The sequence below is a fragment of the Hemiscyllium ocellatum genome, chromosome 27 (genome assembly GCF_020745735.1).
Source record: "Hemiscyllium ocellatum isolate sHemOce1 chromosome 27, sHemOce1.pat.X.cur, whole genome shotgun sequence".
Classification (NCBI taxonomy): domain Eukaryota; kingdom Metazoa; phylum Chordata; class Chondrichthyes; order Orectolobiformes; family Hemiscylliidae; genus Hemiscyllium; species Hemiscyllium ocellatum.
In genome coordinates this window covers 8625337-8648720 of record NC_083427.1, presented here as the reverse complement: position 1 = coordinate 8648720, position 23384 = coordinate 8625337, and the positions used below count along the sequence as shown (strand labels likewise).

Here is a 23384-nt window from a genome sequence, read left to right as displayed (position 1 = left end):
AACTTTCTTTTAAGATTCACTGCATCCTGTAACTGCCCCATCCACAACTGTGCGCTCTCAAATGTGTACCTCTGGTTCCCACTCCCCTGACAAACTAGTTTAAACCCTCCCAAACCGCACTAGCAAATCTCCCACCCAGACATTTGTGCCCCTCCACTTTAGGCACAACATTCATGCACAGGCCTGTCTACATACTGAGTAAGGAAAGGCATCCCAATGGTCGAGGTATCTGAAGTCCTCCTTCCTGCAGCAGCCTAAGATGCACTGGCTGACTGTTGCTCATCATCCCATGGCACCAGTAGCATACCAGAGATCACTACTCCACTCGTCCTACTCCCTCGCTTCCAGCCTGGCTCTCTGTAGTCACCTTTCAGATCCTCAATTCCTTTCCTGGCTATATCATTGTTGCCAATATTTACCACGATTTCTGGTTGCTCACCCTCCCCCTTCAGAATCCTGTAAATCCAATCGGCAACATCCCGGACCCTGGCACCGGAAGGGACACCTACCTTCCAGGAGTCCTGATCTGACCACAAAATCTCCAGTCAATCCGTCTAACTATTGAGTCCCCTACACTACCGCTTTTCTATTCTCTCCCATTTCTCCTGTCCCCACCAGCAGTATCCAAGGCGGTATACTTACTGCTGAGGGGAACCGCCACAGGGGATCCCTGCTCTGTGTGTCGGTTCTATTTCAGAAAGTAGGTCCTATAGGGGAGTAATATCTGGATTATTCCCAGTGCTACGAGCTAATGAGGGTTGGAGGAATAGGAGGATAGAGCAGATGAATGCATGGCTGAGAAGCCGATGTATGGGAGAAGGATTCACATTTCTGGACCATTGGAATCTCTTCTGGGGTAGAAGTGACCTGTACAAGAAGGACAGGTAGCAACTGAATTGGAAGGGGACCAATAGACTGGCAGGGAGATTCAGGAAGATTTACTAAAGGTGCTCGGGAGTATTTAAGCTAGTAAGGAGGGGATGTAGGACCCAGGGAGATAGTGAGGAAACGGATCAATCTGAGGCTGGTACAGTTGAGAAAAGAAGCGTGTCAAACAGTCAGGGCTGGGAGGGATAAAGCAGAGAACAAGGTAGGATTGATAAATTAAACTGCATTTATTTCAATTCAAGAGGCATAACAGGGAAGGCTGATGAACTTAGGGCACGGTTAGGAACATGGAACTGGGATGTCATCCAATTACAGAAACATGGCTCAAGGATGGGCAGGACTGGCAGCTTAATGTTCTACAGGATACAAATGCTCCAGGAAGGGTAGAAAGGGAGGCAAGAGAGGAGGGGGAGTGGCATTTTTGATATTTTCCCTCAGCTGTACCGAGGGAGGATATTCCCAGAAATACATCCAGGGAAGTTATTTAGGTGAAACTGAGAAATAAAAAAAGGATGATCACTTTATTAGGGTTGTATTATACACCCCATAATAGTCAGCACAAAATTGAGAAACAAATTTAAGTGTGTAAAAGACAATTTTCAGATTCAGTATGTGGATGTACCTTCTGGGGAAGGTGCAAAACTTGACCTACACTTGGGAAATAAGGCACGTAAGGTGCCTGAGGTGTCAGTGAGGGAGCACTTTGGACCAGTGACCGTAATCCTATTTGTTATAAAATAGTGATGGAAAAGGATAGACCAGATCGAAAAGTTGAAGTTCTAAATTGGAGAAAGGCCAATTTTGACGATATTAGGCAAGAACTTTCAAAAGCTGATTGGAGGCAGATGTTCACGGGTAAAGGGACGGCTGGAAAATGAGAAACCTTCAGAAATGAGATAACGTGAGTCCAGAAACAGTATAATCCCTGTTAGAGTGAAAGGCTGGTAGGTGCAGGGAATGCTCGATGATGAGAGAAATTGAGAGTTTGGTTTAGAAAAAGAAGGAAACATATGTCAGGTATAGACAGAATAGAACGAATGAATTCTTAGAAGAGTACACAGGCACTAGAAGTATACTTAAGAGGGAAATCAGGAGGGCAAAAATGGGACATAAGATAGCTGTGGCAAATCGAATTAAGGAGAATCCAAAGGGTTTTTATAAATAGATTACAGACAAAAGGGTAACTAGGAAGAGAATTGGACCACTCAAAGATCAGCCAGGCAGCCTTTGTGTGGAGCCAGAGGAGGTGGGGGAAGAAAATAAGTGAGGATTTTGCATCAGTGTTTACCCTCGAGAAGGATACAGAAAATATAGACTAGGGAAATGGATGGTGACATCTTGAAAAATGTCCATATTTCAGAAGAGGAAGTGCTGCATGTCTTGAAATGCACAAAAGTGGATAAATCCCCAGAACCTGATCAGGTGTTCCCTAGAACTCTGTAGGAATATCGGGAAGTGATTGCTGGGCCCCTTGCTGAGATATTTGTATCATCAATAATCACAGGTAAGGTGCCAGAAGACTGGAGGTTGGCTAACATGGTGCCACTAATTAAGAAAGGTGGTAAGGACATGCCAGTGAACTATAGGTCAGTGAGCCTGATGTCGCTGATGGGCAAGTTGTTGGAGGGAATCCTGAGGGACAGGATGTACATGTAGTTGGAAAGAGGTTAGAAATATGGTGCTGGAAAAACACAGCAGGCCAGGAAGTATCCAAGGAGCAGGAGAATCGACGTTTCGGGCATAAGCCCTTCTTCAGGAATGAGCCCCTCATTTGTGCGTGGGAAATCATGTCTCACAAACTTGATTGAGTTTTTTGAAGAAGTAACAGGGGATTGCTGAGGGCAGAGCGGTGGATGTGACCTATATGGATATCAGTAAGGCATTCAACAATGTTCCCCATGGGAGAGTGGTGGGCAAAGTTAGATCTCATGGAATACAGGGAGATCTAGACATTTGGACACAGAACTGGCTCGAAGGTAGAAGACAGAGGGTAGTGGTGGAGGGTTGTTTTTCAGACTGGAGGACTATGACGAGTGGACTGCCATAAGGATCGGTGTTGGGTTCTCTACGTTTTGTCATTTACATAAATTATTTGCATGTGAATGCAGGAGGTATAGTTAGCAAGCTTGCGGATGACACCAAAATTGGTGGTATAGTGGACAGCGAAGAAGGTTACCTCAGATTAAAACGGGATCTTGATCAGATGGACTATGAGCTGAGGAATGGCGGATGAAGTTTAATTTAGAAAAATGTGAGGTCTTGGGAAAGCAAATCATAGCAGGACTTAATGATAAGGTCCTAGGGAGTGTTGCTGTATAAAGAGACCTTGGAGTGCAGGTGCTCAGCTCCTTGAAAGTAGAGTAGCATTTAGATAGAAATGTGAAGGTGGCGTTTGGTATGCTTTCCTTTATTTGTCACAGTATTGAGTACAGGAGTTGGAAGGTTATGTTGCAGCTGTACCAGGATATTGGTTAAGTCACTTTTGGAATACTGCGTGCAATTCTGGTCTCCTTCCTATCAGAAGGATGTTGTGAAACTCAATGGTTCAGAAAAGATTTACAAGGATGTTGCCACGGTTGGAGAATTTAAGCTGCAGGGAGAGGCTGAACAGGCGGGGACTGTTTTCCCTGGAGCATCGGAGGCTGAGGGATGACCTTATAGAGGTTTATAAAATCATGAGGGGCATGGATAGGATAAATAGAAAAAGTATTTTCCTTAAATTGGGGGAGTCCTGAACTTGAGGGCACAGCTTTAAGGTGAAAGGGGAAAGATATGAAGGTGACCTAAGGGGAAACCTTTCCATGCAGCGAATGGTGTGTGTATGGAATGAGCTGCCAGAGGAAGTGGTGGAGGCTGTAAAATTGCAGCATTTCAAAGTAATCTGGATGGGTATAGAAATAGGAAGGGTTTGAGGGCTATGAGCCAAGGAGTAGCAAATGGGACTGGATTAGATTAGGATAGCAGGTCGGCATGGACGAGTTGGACTGAAGGGTCTGCTTCAATGCTGCACATCTCTATGACTAACAGGGATAATCCTTCCAATTTAAACAAGTTCAAAATCCAGTGTAAACTTAGTTTTTTCTTTGTTCAACTGGCTGTCTCCTAACACAGCGCCAGTTCACATTCAATATTCGTCACTTGTTTGAGCATAATGCCTCACCAAACCCCAAATGGTTATAACTTTTGAAAAACAATCAACCTGCAATTGACTTCCAGATTTGACCTCATCAACAAATTGCAGTTCGTTTGTTCTCCTCTCTCCTTTTTTAAAAAAAAATAAAAGCTGCTATTCGCAGTTAAAGGTCAACTTTACCTCTCTGCTCAGTGTTACCAGGCAGGTAACTTTTCACAATCTTCAACAAGTGCTTCAATTAGAAAAATGTTCTAACATTCAAAGCCCTGGTGCTGGAAGTGGGACAGTGAAGATTTATAATTGTTTTGACAGTGCAGTTTTAACGGCAAAAGGGCCTCTTCAATCCTGTAGGATTCTATGACCAACATATCACCAAGCCCCAGGATCCAAATTGCTTTGTACATAAAAATATTGTGACATTGTGACGAGAATGACAGGCTTTGTCTCAGACAGCAATGAAGGAACAATATGTGTCCAACATAACAAAGTGACCGTTCATTTATACAGTACCATTCGTATAATAAAAATTACAAATCATTTCATGGGAGTGCTATAAAAGCAACATTTGGCACTGAGTTACGTGAGCAGCTATTAAATTTGTCATCAGGAAACTGAAACCAAAACATCACTTCAGGAGCAGTTGGAATTGTCAAGACTCTCATAACCTGAATATAAAACAGAAAATGCTGGAGAAACGCAGCAGCTCGGACAGCATTTGTAGCAAGGAACCAGAGTTGACATTCCGAGTCCAAGTCTGGACCTGAAACGTTAACTCTGCTTTCTGTCTCCCAGATGCTGCCAGACCTTCTGAGTTTCTACAACAACTTATCTTGGTTTCAGGGTTCCTCATTTCATTTTATGCAAGAATTCATTGACTCTTATTTGTTCACACTGATAATGTGACTGCTGATATATCCTGAATCTGCGAACTGCTTTGAAAGCAGAAAGAATGAGCAGAAAGACCAAAGCACAAACAGAGATGGTGGTTGCTTACCTGTTCCATGGACTTGCTCAGTTATCTCATCTGTTGAGAAACTGGCGTGGTCAGAAGTGACAACAAGGATCAGATTCTGCTTTTGATGTTTGCATCAACACCCGCTGCTCATCGCATCCAGGAACATAGAAACATTAGCAGGCCATTCATGATGGTGAAACTGCACCACCATTCATGATAATCATGATTGTTTGAATTCTTTAATGTTTCTCACTCACCTTCTCAAGCCCTTGACAGCACTGCTAATTAGAAGTCCAACAAACGAACTTCCTAAAATATTGACATCCAAACTTTTATCATTTATTTTACACGTGCACTGAACTCTGCATTCCTACAAAAATGGATAATATTGCATTTCCCCACGTGATTTTCCAACTCAAGTGCGCTTGCTCATTCACTGAGCCTGACTCAGTCCCCTTGGAGGAGAAAGTGAGGACTGCAGATGCTGGAAATCAGAGCTGAAAATGTGTTGCTGGAAAATGTTCCTCATTCCTGAAGAAGGGCTCATGCCCGAAACGTCGACTCTCCTGCTCCTTGGATGCTTCCTGGCCGGCTGCACTTTTCCAGCAACACATTTTCAGCTAAGTCCCATTGGAGTTGGAGAGTGTGCTGCTGGAAAAGCACAGCTGGTCAGGCAGCATCCGAGGAGCATGAGAAATGACGTTTCGGGCAGAACCTCTGGGCATTTCCAGCGTCACACTCTCGACTCTGATCTCCAGCACCGGCAATCCTCACTTTCTCCTAAATCTCCTTGGAATTGCTTTCTGTTTTCTTTGAAAGCTAAGTGGGATTGTGTGTTTTGTAAACCACAAATTTGTCTGTCCCTCCGAATCATTAATAAACATCGTGAACACCTGGGGCCCAAATATCGGTTCTTGTGCATGGCCACTGGTCAACGGGTGCCAGTGTAAAAATGATCCTTAAGGGCTCAATGAGTTCAGTCAGTCTAGATGATGTGAATGAAGTGCCCCATGATAACATGCTACATGCTTCCCTCCTCTCCTGTTTAATACCATGCCCCACACCATTATTACTATTTGGTGGCTCAGGAATTACTTCAACTGCTTGCCCCTGCTGTTCTGCCCACCCACATAAACACACAAGTTGTTCCTCTGATTGTAGATTCTCTTTTGCTGACAGCCTGACCCTAGCCCTTGGCAGCACAACTCCACCTCCTTCATGTTTGTCCTTCCTAGACGTTGAAAATTCTTGAGAATTCAGTTGCCAATCCGGGTCACTATGCAGCCACGTTCCTTCAATCATAAGGCAGATACACTGGGCACTGACAGTATATGATTGGGAGAAAGACTAGAGAACTGCATAGATTCATGGCAAAGAGCAAGGGAAAATAGGCGGCACGGTGGCTCAGTGGTTAGCACTGCTGCCTCACAGCGCCACGGACCCAGGTTTAATTCCAGCCTCGGAGTTTGCACATTCTCCCCGTGTCCATAGTGTTAGGTTCATTAGTCAGAGGGAAATGGGTCTGGGGGGGTTACTCTTCGGAGGGTCGGTGTGGACTTGTTGGGCCGAAGCGCCTGTTTCCACACTGTAGGGTATCTAATCTAATCAAAATGTCAGAGACAGCTGGACTAGTGGAAGGGAGACAATACAGGGAATTCATCAACCTGCCTTAGTCATGGTTTAAACAAAGTTCCCTAAGCTCCTCACACTGGCTTTTGAGGATGAAGGATATGGCAGAGAAGAACAGTCCTTTGAAAGGAGCTAACTAGTCTTCGAGATGCTAGAAAGACTCAACACACTGTGCGTTTAACAGAAAGTTGATTTATTCAATCTTTACCTCAAGTACATGATCAAACTTGAGTTTACAAACATCAGAAACAGCCCTCCACAAAACATGGTTGAGAGATGGACAGCCACTCTGACAAGTGGAGGTCATTGGATGAATCAGAAAATTTCACACAGTCCAGGTGAACATCTCTACACAGTACAAAGGCATTCACATGCAGCGAGTTGGGATTATTTTCTCAAATTCATCCTGTAGATTTGTCTTTATATTTGAAGTGCATCCACATTATGATTAAATATCATCCTCAGAAAGAGATCCTAATGTCTGTGGTTCATTCCTGTGCATACTTAAATAGCAGAAACCCCTGACTGTGATTACTTGTGAACTCGCTGATGTTTCAGTAGGTGGGATGACTGAGTGAACCCCTTCCCACACTGGGTGCAACTGAATGGTCTCTCCCCAGTGTGAACCCGCTGGTGCTTCAGCAGGTCAGACGACTGGGTGAACCCATTCCCACACAGGGAGCAGGTGAATGGTCTCTCCCCGGTGTGAACTCGGTGGTGTTTCAGGAGGTTTGCTAACTGAGTGAATCCCTTTTCGCAATGAGAGCAGGTGAACGGCCGCTCCCCGGTATGAACGCGCCGGTGCGACAGCAGGGTAGATGACTGAGTGAAACCCTTCCCACACTCAGAGCAGGTGAACGGCCTCTTCCCAGTGTGCACTCGCCGATGTGACAGCAAAGTGGATGATGCAGCAAAGCCTTTGCCACACTCAGAGCAGATGAATGGCCTCTCCCCAGTGTGACTGCGCTGATGAGTTTCCAACAGGGATGGATATTTGAATCCCTTCCCACACTCCGCACATTTCCAGACCTTCTCCACAGTGTGATGACGCTGGTGTATTGAAAGGTCAGATGAGTGACAAAAGACGTGTCCACAAACCAAACATGTGTAGAGTTTCTCCCCATTGCGATCGGTGCTTTGGCCTTCCATGGTCACACTGCTGTGATAAGCAGGCGACAAACAAAAAGGGAGCTACTCCGTCAGAGCAAGAGCAATGCTTGGATCGAGTTTGCTGGGTGCAAATCCACCTGTTCGAATTTCCTGAAAAATTGATTGAGAACAGAAGAACAAAAATGTGAGAGGGAACCCACAAACACCAGACAGGTTGTGAAATCAGGCTGATGGATCTGGTCACATTGTGGAGTGATGTGAACAGCCCAGCTCATTCACTGATGTCCTTCAGGGAAGGAGACGAGTCAGTGCTTGCCAATGACAATGGAAGGAGATCGTGAGGTGAAAGGGTCAGATGGTAAAGGAGTTAATATGTCAACAACTGAGCCAGAACGTCACCAGAATCTTCTACAGGCTCACCCGAGACGGCCCAGGCTAGCAGGTGCATGTCAACACCATCACCACGAGGTCATACAACACCCTGACTTACCCCGCCATCTGAATGAGCAGAAACTTTCTCACTTTCAAATACTAAGATGCAATCTCCCTGTCAGTGCTAATATCACTGTCTTTGGTCCAGAGCTAGCGGAAACGCTGTTTTAAAATTGAAGGTTACTCTGTTAGGGTAGATACAAGGCCTCCATTTTCCATCAGATGGTTGTGTAATTTTGGAACTCAGGAGACGCTGGAGTTGTAGCGTTTGAATATTTTTAACGCAGACACGCTTGAGAGGCCCCAAAATTCAAAACACAAACAAATTAGTCATAACCTTATTGAAGGACCAAACAGTCTATCTCTGCTCCTACATCAAACGTTTCTACGAACAGGAGGCCAGCCAAACATTTTGCTTCCTCTCTCACACACCAGATTTTCCTTTGTCCAACACCGTTCACCTCGCTGAATTACACAGAAACCGTTATTCAGCATCACCCAACTCACTGAGTGTTATGTTTCGAAAACAGGTGAAAGGACACATTACAAAAGGGATGCAAACAGTGCACCGAGATATTGGGAAGGGTGCAAAAAGGTGGCAAATGGAATATGATGGGAAAAATTATGAATTTGTTGATTTTGGGAGAACAAAAGAACGGATATTATTTCATGGGGAAAACACAGCAGAACGCTGAGACAAAAAAGGGGTTGGGGTAGTCATGCACAAAACAAAAGCTACCACACAGGTCAAGTGGGTAATCAGAAAGGCTAATGGCCTGTATTTCAAGAGGGTTGGAGTATAACAGCAGATAAGTCTGACTTCAGGAGGTGGAGTGGACAGCGAAGAAGATCACCTTAGATTACAATGGGATCTTGATCAGATGAGCCAATGGGCTGAGAAGTGGCAGATGGAGTTTAATTCAGATAAACGTGAGGTGCTGCATCTTGAGAAAGCAAATCTTAGCAGGACTTATATACTTAATGGAAAGGTCCGAGGGAGTGTTGCTAAACAAAGAGACCTTGGAGTGCAGGTTCATAGCTCCTTGAAAGTGGAGTTGCAGGTAGATAGGATAGTGAAGAAGGCGTTTGGTATGCTTTCCTTTATTGGTCAGAGCATTGAGTACAGGAGTTGGGAGGTCATGTTGCGGCTGTACAGGACATTGGTTAGGCCACTGTTGGAATATTGCGTGCAATTCTGGTCTCCTTCCTATCGGAAAGATGTTGTGAAACTTGAAAGGGTTCAGAAAAGATTTACAAGGATGTTGCCAGGGTTGGAGGGTTTGAGCTATAGGGAGAGGCTGAACAGGCTGGGGCTGTTTTCCTTGGAGCATTGGAGGCTGAGGGGTGATGTTATGGAGGTTTATAAAATTATGAGGGGCATGGATAGGATAAAGAGACAAAGGATTTTCCCTGGGGTGGGCGAGTCTAGAACTAGAGGGCACAAGTTTTAGGGTGAGATGGGGAAAATATAAAAGAGACCTAAGAGGCAACTTTTTCACTCAGAGGGTGATACGCGTGGAATGAGTTGACAGAGGAAGTGGTGGAGGCTCGTACAATTACTGTCTTTTGAGTAAATGCTAAACAGGTTGTGACCCAACTCACAGGAGTTTAGAAGAATGAGAGGTGATCTCATTGAAACATATTGGATTCTTAAGGCGCTTGACAGGGTAAATGCTGAGATGTTTCCCCTCACGGTAGAGTCTAGAACCAGAGGATAAAAGGAGCATCAAATTACAACTGAGATAAAGGAAAACTTCTTCTTCTGTCAGAGGATTGAGCCCCTTTGGAAGTCCTCGGCTCAGAGAGCTGTGGGGCCAGAGCACTGGGTAGATTTAAGGCCGAGATAGATAGATTCTCGATTAGTCACGGGTTAAATGGATGTGAGGAATGTCAGATCAGCCATCATCCTTTGAATGACAGTGCAGATGCTAGGGACCACATGCAGTGCTCCTCCTGCTCCTGTTTCTATGACGATGAGTTACACAGACTTGTTCATCCAACGCCACTCTGTTCATTGAGTGACAGGCTTCCAATGAAACAAAACTTGCTCATCCCTTTTATCCCAAACTCTTCACCGACCTTACCCCTCACTATGTCTAACGTCCTCAAAGGCTGAAATGCAGGCTGTACGAACTGCACTAAGTTCTGATTTGAATTTCCCCACTATTGGTGAGCACGCTGTGGTGATAAACTCTGCAATTCCCTCCTTAGATTGCCCTGTCATTCTTTAAGACCCTTCTTAAAACCGATTTCTTTGATGCAATCTCAAATTACATGAAAGACGCTTTCTGTGAAGTACATGGGGACCTTGTATTATATACAGGGCAGGAGAAAAAGATGTTCCTTCATTGTCTCTTTATCCATTGTGGACGCACCTTCACCTCAAGCAATGCAGTGATTCAGGAAGTTACCCCATCTCAACTTCTCAATGCTGACCTGGGTATGAGCAATAGCTGTGTGCCTTGTTAGCCCTGTCCAAATCCCAAGAATAAAACTCAATGATTTATACTTGTAAAAAAGCTCCTCTGGAAGTATTTGTGCTTAATAAGAAAACGCTTTAAAATGTTTTGAATCTGTCTGGATGGAATCCTAAATCTCCCTCCCTCCATGATCTCACATTGGAAATCATTGGGGCAAACATAACATGCATCGGAGCATAAGAACGTGGGGCAGGAGTAGGTCATCAAGCCTGCTCCACCAATCAATAAGATCATGGCTGATCTTTTTTGTGGTCTCAGCTCCACTTACCCACCTTCTCACTATATCCCTTACTTCCTTTCTTGTTCAAAACAAATCTACTTTAGCTTCAAAAACGTTTACTGTAGTAGCAACAACTACTTCACTGGCCAAGGAGTTCCATGGATTCACAACCCTCTGGGTGAAGAAGCTCCTTCTCAGTTCAGTCCTATATCTGCTGCCCCGATTTTGAAGCTATGCCCTCTCGTGCTAGTTTTACCTGCCAGTGGAAACATCCTCTCTACTTCTGTCTTATCTATTCCCTTCATATGTTTCAATAAGATCCCACCCCCAACCCCTCCCAACACACCAATTCTTCTAAATTCCAATGAATATAATCCCAGTCTCCTCAGTCTCTCCTCATAAACCAACCACCTTGACTCCGGAATCAACCTAATGAGACACCTCTGCACCCCCTGCAGTGCCAGTCCATCCTTTCTCAAGTAAAGAGACCAAACCTGCACACAGTACTCCAGGTGTGGCCTCGCCAGGGCCCTGTACATCTGCAACACAACTTCCCACTTTTAAACTCAATCTCTTTCGCAAAGAAGGACAAAATTCCATTTGTCATCCGAATTACTTGTCATATCTGCAGACCAACCTTCAGCCATTCGTGCACAAGGACACCCAGGTCCCTCTGCATAGCAACATACTGTAACTTCTTACCATTCAAGTAATAATCCTTTCTACTGTTTCTCCCACTAAAATGGATGACTTCACATTTATTAACGTCACATTCCATTTGCCAGACCTTCAATGAATTCAAAAGTCCTTTTGGAAACACCCAGCAACCTCGCCTCCACCTCTATTCCGGTTCAAACTGAAGCAGCAAGAAGACTGACAAAAAGATCAGGAACTGACCTCCTCATTCAACACCCAAGCAGATCCAAACCCACCTCCTGCTGTGTCCGTCGGTACATCCAGACTTGGTTCTATTAAACAAACAAACAAAACAGACGTTGTTACACGCAGGATCGGAAACAAAAGGATAAAACACTGGAAACTTTCAGCAGGCTGTTATGGATTAGGCCAGACCAAGCAAAACGTTCTTAAGCAGGTAGCCCCAGACAGTAACTTTGTGATTTATTTCGCTAAGTGTACAGTGAGAATTACCCGGAGTAAGTTAGCTCGGTTGACTACCAGGTTTTAAAACAGACAAAAGTTTACTCACAAAATTGCACCATGAAACATGAAGAACTGCTACAGAACTCAGTATATCCAAACTAGATTCATGGATGCTGTTCTGAATATACATAACAGTCCCAATTATCAAAACCTCTTAAAAGAAAAACAGTAAAAATGGAACAAATGCTCACAGGTTGAAGTTAGAAGGGCCGAAGGAGAGAGCGAGAGACTTTAGAAACCTGTTTCCACACAGCTTACTGTTGAATTCCTAACTGGTTCTGGACTGAACTGCTCAGCGAGAGAGCTGACCATTCCCCTTTCATTCTACAGGTCACTTCTAAAACATGACCACTTGGCCTGAAGTCTCATCTGTTTACATATAAACAAAAGGCCTCTCAGTGCCCTTTAATCCCTGTAGCTAACCAGTCTAATCGGAACCGGAAGCTGTTTACCACCCTCTGAAAATAAATAACCACACAGTATCCTTGAGAAAAGGAACAGCTTTTAGGAAAAATGGACCAAATTTGTGACGAGGCCCTGCAACATTCATGGAATGGGGAATGTAGTTAAAGGTGCAGGTCATTGATCTATCCTCAGCCTGCAATAAGACACTGATCAACAGCTGCTGGATAATAACACAAACAGAAAGTGCTGGAGAAACTCAGAAGGCCTGGCAATATTTCCAGAGAGAAAGAGAAAACAAGAGTTAACATTTCGAGTCCAGCGTTCCATCATCAGAATGTTCTTCCTACAGATGTTACCAGACGTGCTAAGTTTCTCCAGCACTTTCTGTTTCTATTTCAGACTGACAGCATCCACAATGTTTTGGGTGTTTTTTTTAAGAAAAGGCTGCTGAATGTTGGCAGACAGAGTTTCCACAACACTCTGCATCCCAGCCAACTCGGACGTTTCCCACCATTCCTTTACCGATTCACAGAAGCATTATGTCGCAGAAACAGACTGCTCAACCCATGAAGTCTACACCATCCCTCGGAGCAGTTTAACTTCTTGCCAAGACCCTAATTTTTCCCCATGAATCTGAAAGACAGTCTCCGCTGAAATAATCACCCACAGCACTGTTGAATGCCTCAGCCGAACCTGCCTCCACCACACTGTAGCGCACTGGAAAACCGGAACCATTCGCTGTGTGATCAAAGGTTTCTCACCTGACACCCGCTGGCTTTGTAAAACACTTTGAAATGACTCCACAGAAGCTGGTATCCTGTCACCAAGTCACCCTCTACAGATACATGGAAGGTCCTTACCACTGATCCAGCTCCTTCAGAGGCAGCTCTTGGAGTGAACAGAACCTCAGACACTCAGAGAACATGACTGCGTAGTACAGGCCCTTCGGCCCTCGATGGTTTCACAGGGTTAGCACAACAATCTGAAGTCTGTCTATCCTACACTATTAGGTTTTCATCCACATGTCTATCCAATAACCATTTAAGTGCCCATAACGTTAGCAAATCTACTCTTTTGCAGGCAATGTGTTCCACACCAAAATTATTCTGAGAAAAGAAACTACCTCTGACATCAGTCCTATATCTATCATCCCTCAATTTAAAGCTATGCCCCCTCGTGGTCACCGTCACCATACTTGGAAAAAGGCTCTCCCTGTCCACCCGATCTAACCCTCTGATTATCTCACATTTCTCATCTGTCACCTCTCGACCTTCTTCGCTGTCCCTCAGCCTTTCCTCATACAACCTTCCCTCCATACCAGGCAACATCCTGGTAACTCTCCTCTGAACTCTTTCCAAAGCTTCCACATCCTTCCTATAATGCGATGACCAGAACTGTGCACAATATTCCAAGTGCAGCCACACCAGAGTTTTGTACAGCTGCAACATGATCTCATGGTTCCAATACTGAATCCTTCTACTAATAAAAGCTAACATACTGTATACCTTCTGAACAATCCTATCAACCTGGGTGGCAACTTTCAAGGATCTGTGTACATGGACCCCGAGATCTCTACTCATTTACACTACCAAGCCCTCTTACCATTAGCCCAGTACTCTGTTTTCCTGTTACTCCTTCCAAAGTGAATCATCTCACACCTTTCTACATTAAACTCCATTTGCCACCTCTCAGCCCAGCCCTGCAGCTTATCTATGTCCCTCTTCAACTTACAACATCCTTCGGCATTATCCACAACTCTACCAACTCCTATTTATTTTTTTTTCCAAAAGTAGGCCCAGGACTCGGAACTCTCACCTCCTTCTGCCTCTGCCTCCTCCTCACTCACTGCGTGCTCCTTCTCCAAGGACACCCGGGCCCTAACGTAACCGCGGAAGAGGGGCAGGCAGTCGGCCCTAACGACCCTCTCCACGGCCCGCTGCCTGGACCTATTTATGGCCAGTTTGGACAGGCCCAGGAGCAGACCCACGAGGAGGTCTTCAGACCTGCCCTCCCTCCTCCGTACCAGGTGCCCGAAGATCAGGAGCGTGGGACTGAAGTGCAACCAAAAGCAGAGGAGAAGGTTTTTGAGAAAATTAAAAGGGAGTGCAAACGCCCACACCCAATATACACATGGTACACGGACTCCACAGCACCACAGAACAAGCAGTTGGGCTGGGAGTCTGTGAACCACCGCAATCTGCGGTTGCAGGGGACTGTTGCATGCAGCACCCTCCACCCCAGATCCCCGAGAGAAAGGGGGAGGACTAACACGTGATCAGGTCTTGAGGCCGACCTCCAAACCGTCACAGTCGACGAACAGGAGTTGCGCGTCGTAGTTGAGGTTACGCACCTGACGGAAAAGATACGTCGCCAGGGCGCACCACCTAGGAGGAGGCTCGACATAAAGGTATCGCTGCAAGGTCTGAAGGTGGAATGTCGCGACCTGGGTGCGGACGCACACCAGCGACTGACTGCCCTCCTCAATAGGGAGACTCAGAACCTGCGCAGCGACCCAGTGCATCTTTTTGTTCCAGAAGAAGTCGACCAACGTTCTCTGGATGTCAGCGACAAAGCCAGGAGGGGGGACCACAGTGACAAGCCAGTACCACAGCATGGCGGCCACCAGCTGGTTTATGACCAGCACTCGGCTCCTGTAAGATAGCACTCGGAGCAGTCCTGTCCAGCGGCCTAGGCGAGCAGAGACTTTGGCCTCCAGCTCCTGCCAGTTGGCCGGCCAGGATTCCCTGGTCGGGCTGAGGTAGACCCCCAGGTAGAGGAGATGGGTGGTACTCCAACTGAACCCCCGTAACTCCTCGGGCAGAGAGTCCACCCGCCACGGACCCACCAGTACCCCGGAACATTTGGCCCAGTTGATCCTGGCGGAAGACGCTGCCAAGTACACGGCCTGGCACTCGCGCATCCTCCCCAGGTCAGCCGGGTCGGTGAAAGTGAGGAGCACGTCGAGGGCATCAGCCGAGAGGACCACATCTGTACACGCGCTGCGCAGAACCAACCCCGACAACCTCCTCCACAAAAGGCGCAGGAAAGGCTCCACGCACAGGGAATACAGCTGGCCGGACAGGGGGCAGCCCTGACGCACTCCTCTCCCGAAGCGAAGGGGCGTCGTCAGGGACCCGTTAACTTTAACCAGACACTCTGCGGCGGCGTACAAAAGTCGGATCCGGGCGACAAACTGCGTCCCGAACCCGAATGCCCACAGAGTCCCGAGCAGGTACTCGTGATCGACGCTGTCAAATGCCTTCTTCTGGTCGAGAGACAGGAAGGCGCTCGGCAGACCAGCCCGTCGACAGAAATGGATCAGGTCCCGGACCAGGTGGATGTTGTCGTGTATCCCCCGGCCCGGGACCATGTAGGACTGGTCCGGGGGAATCATGTGGGCCAGCACGGAAGCCAGGCGAGAAGACACCACCCTGGCAAAGATTTTGTAGTCTGTGCTGAGGAGGGAGACCGGAGGTCCCCTTCTTTGGCAGCAGGACGATGACCACCCTGCGCCAAGAAAGGGGCAGCCCCCCTGCATTTAGACACTCCTCCCAGGACCTGTGCGTAGTCGCTCCCCAGAACGTCCCAGAACGCCCTGAAGAACTCCACAGTCAGCCCATCCAGCCCCAGGGATTTGCCCCTTGAGAGCCGGTCGAGGGCGCCGGTCAGCCCCTCTAAGGTGACGGGAGCGTTGAGCCTTCTGGGGTCCTCCAGGCTGAGCTGCGGCAGGTCCTCCCACAGAACTCTGCGAGCATCCTCGCTGACGGATCCGGAGAGAACAGAGCCGTGTAATAGCTCAGGACGTGGGCCAACAATTTAAGCATGGCCAATTCACCCTAACCTGCACCTCTTTGGATTGTGGGAGGAAACCGGAGCACCCAGAGGAAACCCACGCAGACACGGGGAGAATGTGCAAACCCCACACAGACAGTCGCCTGAGGGAGGAATTGAACCCAGGTCCCTAACGCTGTGAGGCAGCAGTGCTAACCACTGAGCTACCGTGCCACCCTTGTTGGGCTCGGGGGCCTGTTTTCCACACAGTAGGGAATCTAATCCAACATATATAAGCAGGCTGGCAGAGTGCAGAGATCGAGAATGAAATGTGAAATGAACAATTTGAGAGTGATTTGTTTCCTTGTTGATGGAAACAGACTATATTCAACCCTTTGGGCTTGCACAACTATAGCAGCCCCAATATTAATGCCAGCCCTGTGCCCAACTGCATGAAAGCCCAACAGACCTGTCACTCACTCCTCCCCGTCCACCCCAGTTCATCCAACAAGCTCCCAGCTTGCAGCTTCCTGAACCTTGACCCAGGCCTGCACAGGAGTGGGACAGCCCAAGGCAGCCTCCCCATGCTATACCAATTCTCTGACTCAGTGACATAGCTTCATCCTGCTGCTCTTTCCCATCAATTCCCACTACCTCCTGCTCTCTATGGCTGACTGTTTTAAATACGTATTTCCTCCCCTTGCTCCAGTTATAACAGTGTCTAATAGTCAATATTATCCCCAGACCCCAATATTAATTTATTCTTCCAGACCCTACATCCTGCTCATGTGTTTCGAAGACCACGCTTGAACTGCCATTGAGGAAACGTGTTCCAGACTTGTACCAACTTTACGATGAGAAGGGTTTTCTCATCCGTTCCTGAAGAGTTCTCGCTCTCATTCTTAGACCAAGCCGCCTCATTCTAAATCTCTCAAGTAGTACAAATGGTTTCTCTCTTTCCATCTTACCAGTTCCAATTAACTTCATGAAGCCTTGAAAAAACTATGCCAATTATTTGAAATCACATGAATAGAAGTATCAAATGAGCTTAAAATAGGAAATGCTTGTTTAAAAACAAAAGCAGAATTTGTGGAGCAAGAAGCAGAATTAACACTTTCAGTGGAACATGAACACACAGAAACGTGATGCATTTTGAGAGAAGAAATGGGGAGAAGGAATATATACTAAATGGCACAGATGTAAAATGTGTGCAGGAACAAAAGGAGACGCAGATTCATATGCAGAAATCTCTCTCGGTGACAGGACATACTCAAAGGGCAACATAGATGGTACCTTGGGCTTCACGAATAGAGGTAAAGGGAATCAACTCAGAGAAACAATGCTGACATTATAAAGCTCTGGCTCAGTCACTACTTGAGTATTACTACAGTTCTGGTCACCACACTACAGGAAGGATGTAAAGACCCTCAACGGATGCACACACCAGTTACTAAAGTGGTTCCTGGGAAGGAAATTTAGTTACAAAGTTAGTTTGGAGAAATGTCTGTTCTCCTTGAAGACGATATAATGACAGGACCTTTGATCGAGGTGTACAAGATGTTAAGAGGTGCACAAGATGGTAATAGGTGTAGATGAGGGAGACACAGACACAGTTGTAAACAATGATACCTGGAGGAACAGACAGACTTCAGTTTATGTGTAAGAAATGGATGGACAAGTGTTTTCGTTAATATGCTGGTGGTTAATATGCATCATGCATTGCATGTGAAGGTGGTCAATGTGGAGATGATCACAGACTGACAAAAGAAAGATCAGTACGTGAGGGAAATAACGTTGCAGGACTTTGGGGATAGAGGAGGGAATTAGATTAGATTCCACACAGTGTGGAAACAGGCTTTTTGGCCCAACTAATCCATACCGACCCTCCAAACATTAACCCACCCAGACCCATTCCGCCTAACTAATGCACTAAACACTACGGGCAATTTAGCGTGGCCAATTCACTCTAACCTGCTCATCTTTGTACTGTGGGAGGAAACCAGAGCACCCGGAGGAAACCCACGCAGACACGGGGAGAATGTGCAAACTCAACACATGCAGTCACCCGGGGCTGGAATTGAACCCAGGTCCGTGGCGCTGTGAGGCAGCAGTGCTAACCACTGAGCCACTGTGCCACCCCCTAGATAGACCGCATTCTTCCACAGACAGTCAGCACTAACGTGTCAGGACAAATGGCCTCATTCTGTTCCATAATGAATCTCCTATATTCTTTTTTTTAAAAGGCCGTTCTAATCATCCACTGCTTTTTTGTCATTTATATCAATGATTTGGATGCAAATATCGGAGAAATGATTAGTAAGTTTGCAAACATCACCAAAATTATTGGTGGAGTGGACAGTGAATCAGGTGATCTCACAGTACAACAGGATCTTGATCAGGTGGGCAGAGGAATGGCAGATGGGGTTTAACTTAGGTGAGAGTGAGGTGTTGTGTTTTGGTAAGGCAAATCACGGCAAGACTTCAATACTTTGCGGTAGGGATCTAGGGACTATTACCAGACAAAGAGTGCAGCTTCATAGTTCCTTAAAGGCAGAATCACAGGTAGACAGGGTAGTGAAGGCATTCGGTACACTTATCTTGACTGGGCAGTGCACTGAGTTGGGATGTCATGTTGCGGCTGTCCAGGACATTGGTTAAGCCACTTTTGGAATACTGCAATCAATTCTGTCTCCCTGCAATAGGGGAGAGGTTGTGAAACTTTAAAAGATGCAGAAAAAATTTACAAGGATGTTTCCAGGTTGGACGGTTTGAGCTATCGGGAGAGGCTAGAAAGGCTGGGTCTATTTTCTCTGGAAAATAGGAAACTAAGGGATGGCCTGATAGCGGTTTATAAAATCATGAGGGGCGTGGACAGGGTGAATACCTAAAGTCTTTTTCCTAGTGGAGGGGAGTCCGAAACAAGAGGGCACAGGTTTAAGGTGAGACGGGAAAGGTATGGAAGGGACCTAAAGGGCAACTTTTTCGCACAGAGGGTGGGTGAGTGGATGGAATGAGCTGACAGGCGGATGTAGTTGAGGGTGGTACAATTACAACAATAAAGGTGGGTGCATGAACAGGAAGGATTTGGGAGAGATATAGACCAAATGCTGGCAAACGGGGCGAGGTTGATTGGCATGGACCAGTGGCAACGAAGCTCTGCTTCCGTGCTGTCCAGCTCCACGGCTGTATTTAAGCCGAGACACCATTCGGGTCGATCTGCTCTGTGCTCCGTGTTGGGCTCAGTCTCATTTGTCTTACCTCAGGTCGGGAAGCTAGAGGAGGGGTCTCAACCAGGGGATGTGAACCTGCTTTTCCACCCCCCTCCTCCAGCAGCAGCAGAAATAACGATCGCCAAGTGCTGGCGAAACGAGTGCCTAGCAGATCCTGGTGCTTGTTCCGAGTATCCAGCCTGCGATCCTTTCCCATTGCATGCGGCTGCAAAGTGTTCTTGCACCGACCCCCATTGCAACCAGAAGGGACAATGATTCCTCCGGGCTCCGCTTTCTCGTGCGCGGATCCTCCCTTCCGAACCCGTCAATCAACCGACGCATGCGCCCTGCCACGAACTGACGCCACGAAGAACGACGGCCGCGCATGCGTCCCACGGGCCCGCGCCCTTAACCAAGATGGCGGCGGCGGCGGCGATACCGACAGTCTCTCCTCCGCCTCGGCCGCGTAGCCCCCGGGCAGCAGGAGTCTTTGTCCTGGTCTCCCGATCGCGTGGTCACGACACACAGAAGCGGCGCCGGATTCATCTCTCCCTCTTCGCGGCTCAAACCGCTCCGGGGTTCGCCCAGACCTAAGGTCACGACGCCTGCGCCGCGCCGCGCCGCTCAGCTCCCGGGGTCGGGAGGACCGTTAGCCCCGCCTCCTCCTCTCTCTCGAGCCGTTTGAAGGTGGCCATCTGCGCACGCGCGGTACTCCAGACCCGCCCACCGCGCGCGCACGGTTCTCCAGTCCCGCGCACGCACTGTCCTCTAGTCCCGCCCACTGCGCACGCACGGTCCTCCAGACCCGCCCACCGCGCGCGCACGGTCCTCCAGTCCCGCCCACCGCGCGCGCACGGTCCTCCAGTCCCACCCACCGCGCACGCACGGTCCTCCAGTCCCGCCCACCGCCCACGCACGGTCCTCCAGTCACGCCCACACACCTCCTATTGGACGGGAGCTGCCGCCACTCACCCAGACCGATTGTGAGGTGGGCGAAGCGCCCTGGGATGGGGACAGCGTGGGAAGAGGCCCTTCAGCCCCAACTGGTCCATGCTGACCACTCAGCCAATTCCAATTGCCTGCATTTGGTCCATATCCATCTCAACCCTTCCCATCCATGTACCTGCCCAAATGTTTTCTAAATGTTGCTATTGTACCTCCCTCAACCACTTTCTCTGACAGCCCTTCCACGTCTGTGTGAAGAGGTTGTCCCTCAGGTTTCCCTTAAATCTTTCCCCTCTCACCTTAAACCTGTGCCCTCTCGTTTTCAATTCCCCCATCCCTGGGGAAAAAGACTATCTGCACTCATCCTGTCTGTGCCCCTCACGATTTTATACACCTCAATAAAGGTCACCCCATACTCTCCAAGGAATAAAGCCCTATCCTGGCCAACCTGTCCCTATAATTCAGGCTCACTAGTTCTGGCCACATCCTTGTAAATCTTCTTTGCACTCTTTCCTGTTTAACTGTGCCTTGCCTATAACAGGCTGACCAGAACTGTACACTGTACTCCAAATACGGCACAACCAATGACTGATACAATGGTAACATTACGTCCCAACTCCTACACTCAGTGCCTCGACGGATGAAGGCCTGCATGCTAAATGCCTTCTTCACCGCCCATGTCTATCGGTGACAATACTTTCAAAGATCTATAAGCTTATACTCCTAGGTCCCTCTGTTCCATAACACTGCTCAGGACCTTAGCATTTACTATATAAGTCCCACCTTAGTTTGACTCTTCTTATGTCATGGGGTAAATCCTCCTACTTAATTTAAATCAGCAACACGGAAAAGATTTATACTGTGCAATAATGTGTGAAAATTTGAGAGGCCAAGACTATTTAAAATAAATATTAACAACTTTATTTCTTAAAATATACCACAGAATAATTAACTAACAACTATTTACAACTCCTTCCTCTATCCTATCTTTTATCCTCCCTTCTATAATAGTAGCCCATTAAAACCCCAATTAAGGTTTAGCAAAAATTCAAATTTTCAAAACCGGCCAGATGTCGAATTGTTTCATATCTTCCTCAGTCTTCTTTACTTCTTCAGAACTTGTGTTTCAAAGGCCGCGGATCGATAAAGGTACCTTTTTAAGAGAGCTATTTTTCAGGCAGTCTCTACATGCTGGTGGCTTTGCAGTTCACCTCCCAACTGTTCAATTTTCCCCAGTCTTATACCCCAAAAGCATTGGATTGTGTCATTGGCTTTGAAGATTGTCAATATTCAAACCTGACTGGAGTTTGGTATTTTTCATGGTATACTTTAAACTGATTGACCTAATTTGAATCTGTTTTCTCGTCTCCAGGCAACCAGCTAATCGGGTTGTTTGCCCAAATGTTACATTATGTCCTGTTCGAAACTCTTGATGCTGAATCAGGTACTTCTGCTCACTTTTAACTCTCTTAAAGGTACAGTACACATCTTCATAACACTTTGCAAAGTGCAACACCTCGCACTTACCTGTATTGAATTGCATTCGCCAATCCTCAGCCCACTTCCCCATCTGATCAAGATCTCTCTGTAATTTTTGATAACCTTCCTGACTATCAATGATACCTCCTAATTTTTGTATCATTCCTAAACTTGCTAATCATGCCTTGTAAATTCACATCCAGATCATCTATGTAAATAACAAATAAGAAAGGTCTCAGCACCACCTCCTGTGGCACACCATTAGTCACAGGCCTCCAGTCCAAGAAATAAACTTTAACCATTACCTTCAGCTTCCTTCCATTGAGCTGATTTTGAATCCAGTCAGTTAGCTCTTCCTGGATCCCATGTGACTGAACCTTCTTGACTAGCCTGCTGTGCCGGACCTTAGTAAAGGCCTTACTCGGCATGGTGGCACAGCAGTTAGCACTGCTGTCTCACAGCGCCAGAGACTCAGGTTCAGTTCCCGCCTCAGGCAACTATCTGGGTGGAGTTTGCACATTGTCCGCGTGGGTTTCCTTCGGATGCTCCGGTTTCCCCCCACAGTCCAAAAATGTGCAGGTTAGGGTGAATTGGCCGTGCTAAATTGCCCGTAGCGTTAGGTGAAAGGGTAAATGTAGGGGAATGGGTCTGGGTGGGTTGCTCTTCGGAGGGTTGGTGTGGACTTTTTGGGCCGAAGGGCCTGTTTCCACACTGTAGGGAACCTAATCTAAAATCTGTATAGAAAACATTGACTGCTCTACTGTCATCTCTCCTCTTGGTTACCTCTTTGAAAAACTCTAAAGATTTGTCAGACATGACTTCCTGCACACAAATCCATGCTGACTATCTGTACTCAGACCTTGACTGTCCCGCAGTATCCTCCCCAGCAACTCATCTACCACTGAAGTCAGGCTCACTGGCCTGTAGTTTCCTGGCTTGTTAAACAATGGACTAACATTAGCCACCCTTCAGTCTTCGCGAACTTCACCAGTGGCTAAAGAAGAAGCAAAGATCTCTGCAAGGGAGTCTGCAATTTCTCCCCTCGTCTCCCACAATGTCTGAGGATATACTTGATCAGGCCCAGGGGATTTATCCAGCTTAGTGTGCTATAAGGCGGCAAACAGCTCCTCTCTGCTTTATGCATCGGGTCCAAAACATCCTCTTGTGTCCCTTATTTCCTTAGCATCCATGATTCTCTCCTCAGTGTTTACTGAGAAATATTCAGTTAGAATCTCCCCCAGCTCCTGTGGCTTCACACATAGATGGCCATGCTGATCTTTAAGGGGAAACCTATTCTCTCCCTAGCCATGCTCTTCCTCTTCGAGTCATAGAGTTGTACAGCACGGAAACAACTTCGGTCCAACATGTCCACACCGATCAGATACTCATATAGCAGCACGGTGGCTCAGTGGTTAGCACTGCTGCCTCACAGCGCCAGAGACCCGGGTTCAATTCCCATCTCCGGTGACTCTCTGTGTGGAGTTTGCACATTCTCCCCGTGTCTGCGTGGGTTTCCTCCGGGTGCTCCGGTTTCCTCCCACAGTCCAAAAATGTGCAGGTTAGGGTG

The 23384-nt window shown here is 47.1% G+C and overlaps 1 protein-coding gene across 2 annotated transcripts; it reads right to left on the bottom strand.

Moving 5' to 3' along the window:
* Positions 1 to 6777: 6777 nt before the first annotated feature.
* LOC132828614 (gastrula zinc finger protein XlCGF49.1-like) lies at positions 6778 to 20022 on the bottom strand. Of its 2 annotated transcripts, none has more exons than XM_060845669.1 (3): positions 19443 to 20022; positions 11745 to 11815; positions 6778 to 7865 (listed from the first exon to the last, which is right to left on the bottom strand). In XM_060845669.1, exon 3 carries the CDS (start codon positions 7752 to 7754, stop codon positions 7137 to 7139), a length of 618 nt encoding a protein of 205 aa, XP_060701652.1. In that variant the 5' UTR covers positions 7755 to 7865; positions 11745 to 11815; positions 19443 to 20022; the 3' UTR covers positions 6778 to 7136. The 2 variants fall into 2 exon arrangements, with proteins under 2 accessions (XP_060701652.1, XP_060701653.1); XM_060845670.1 differs by having other exon boundaries at positions 11780 to 11815.
* Between the last annotated feature and the right edge of the window lie 3362 nt (positions 20023 to 23384).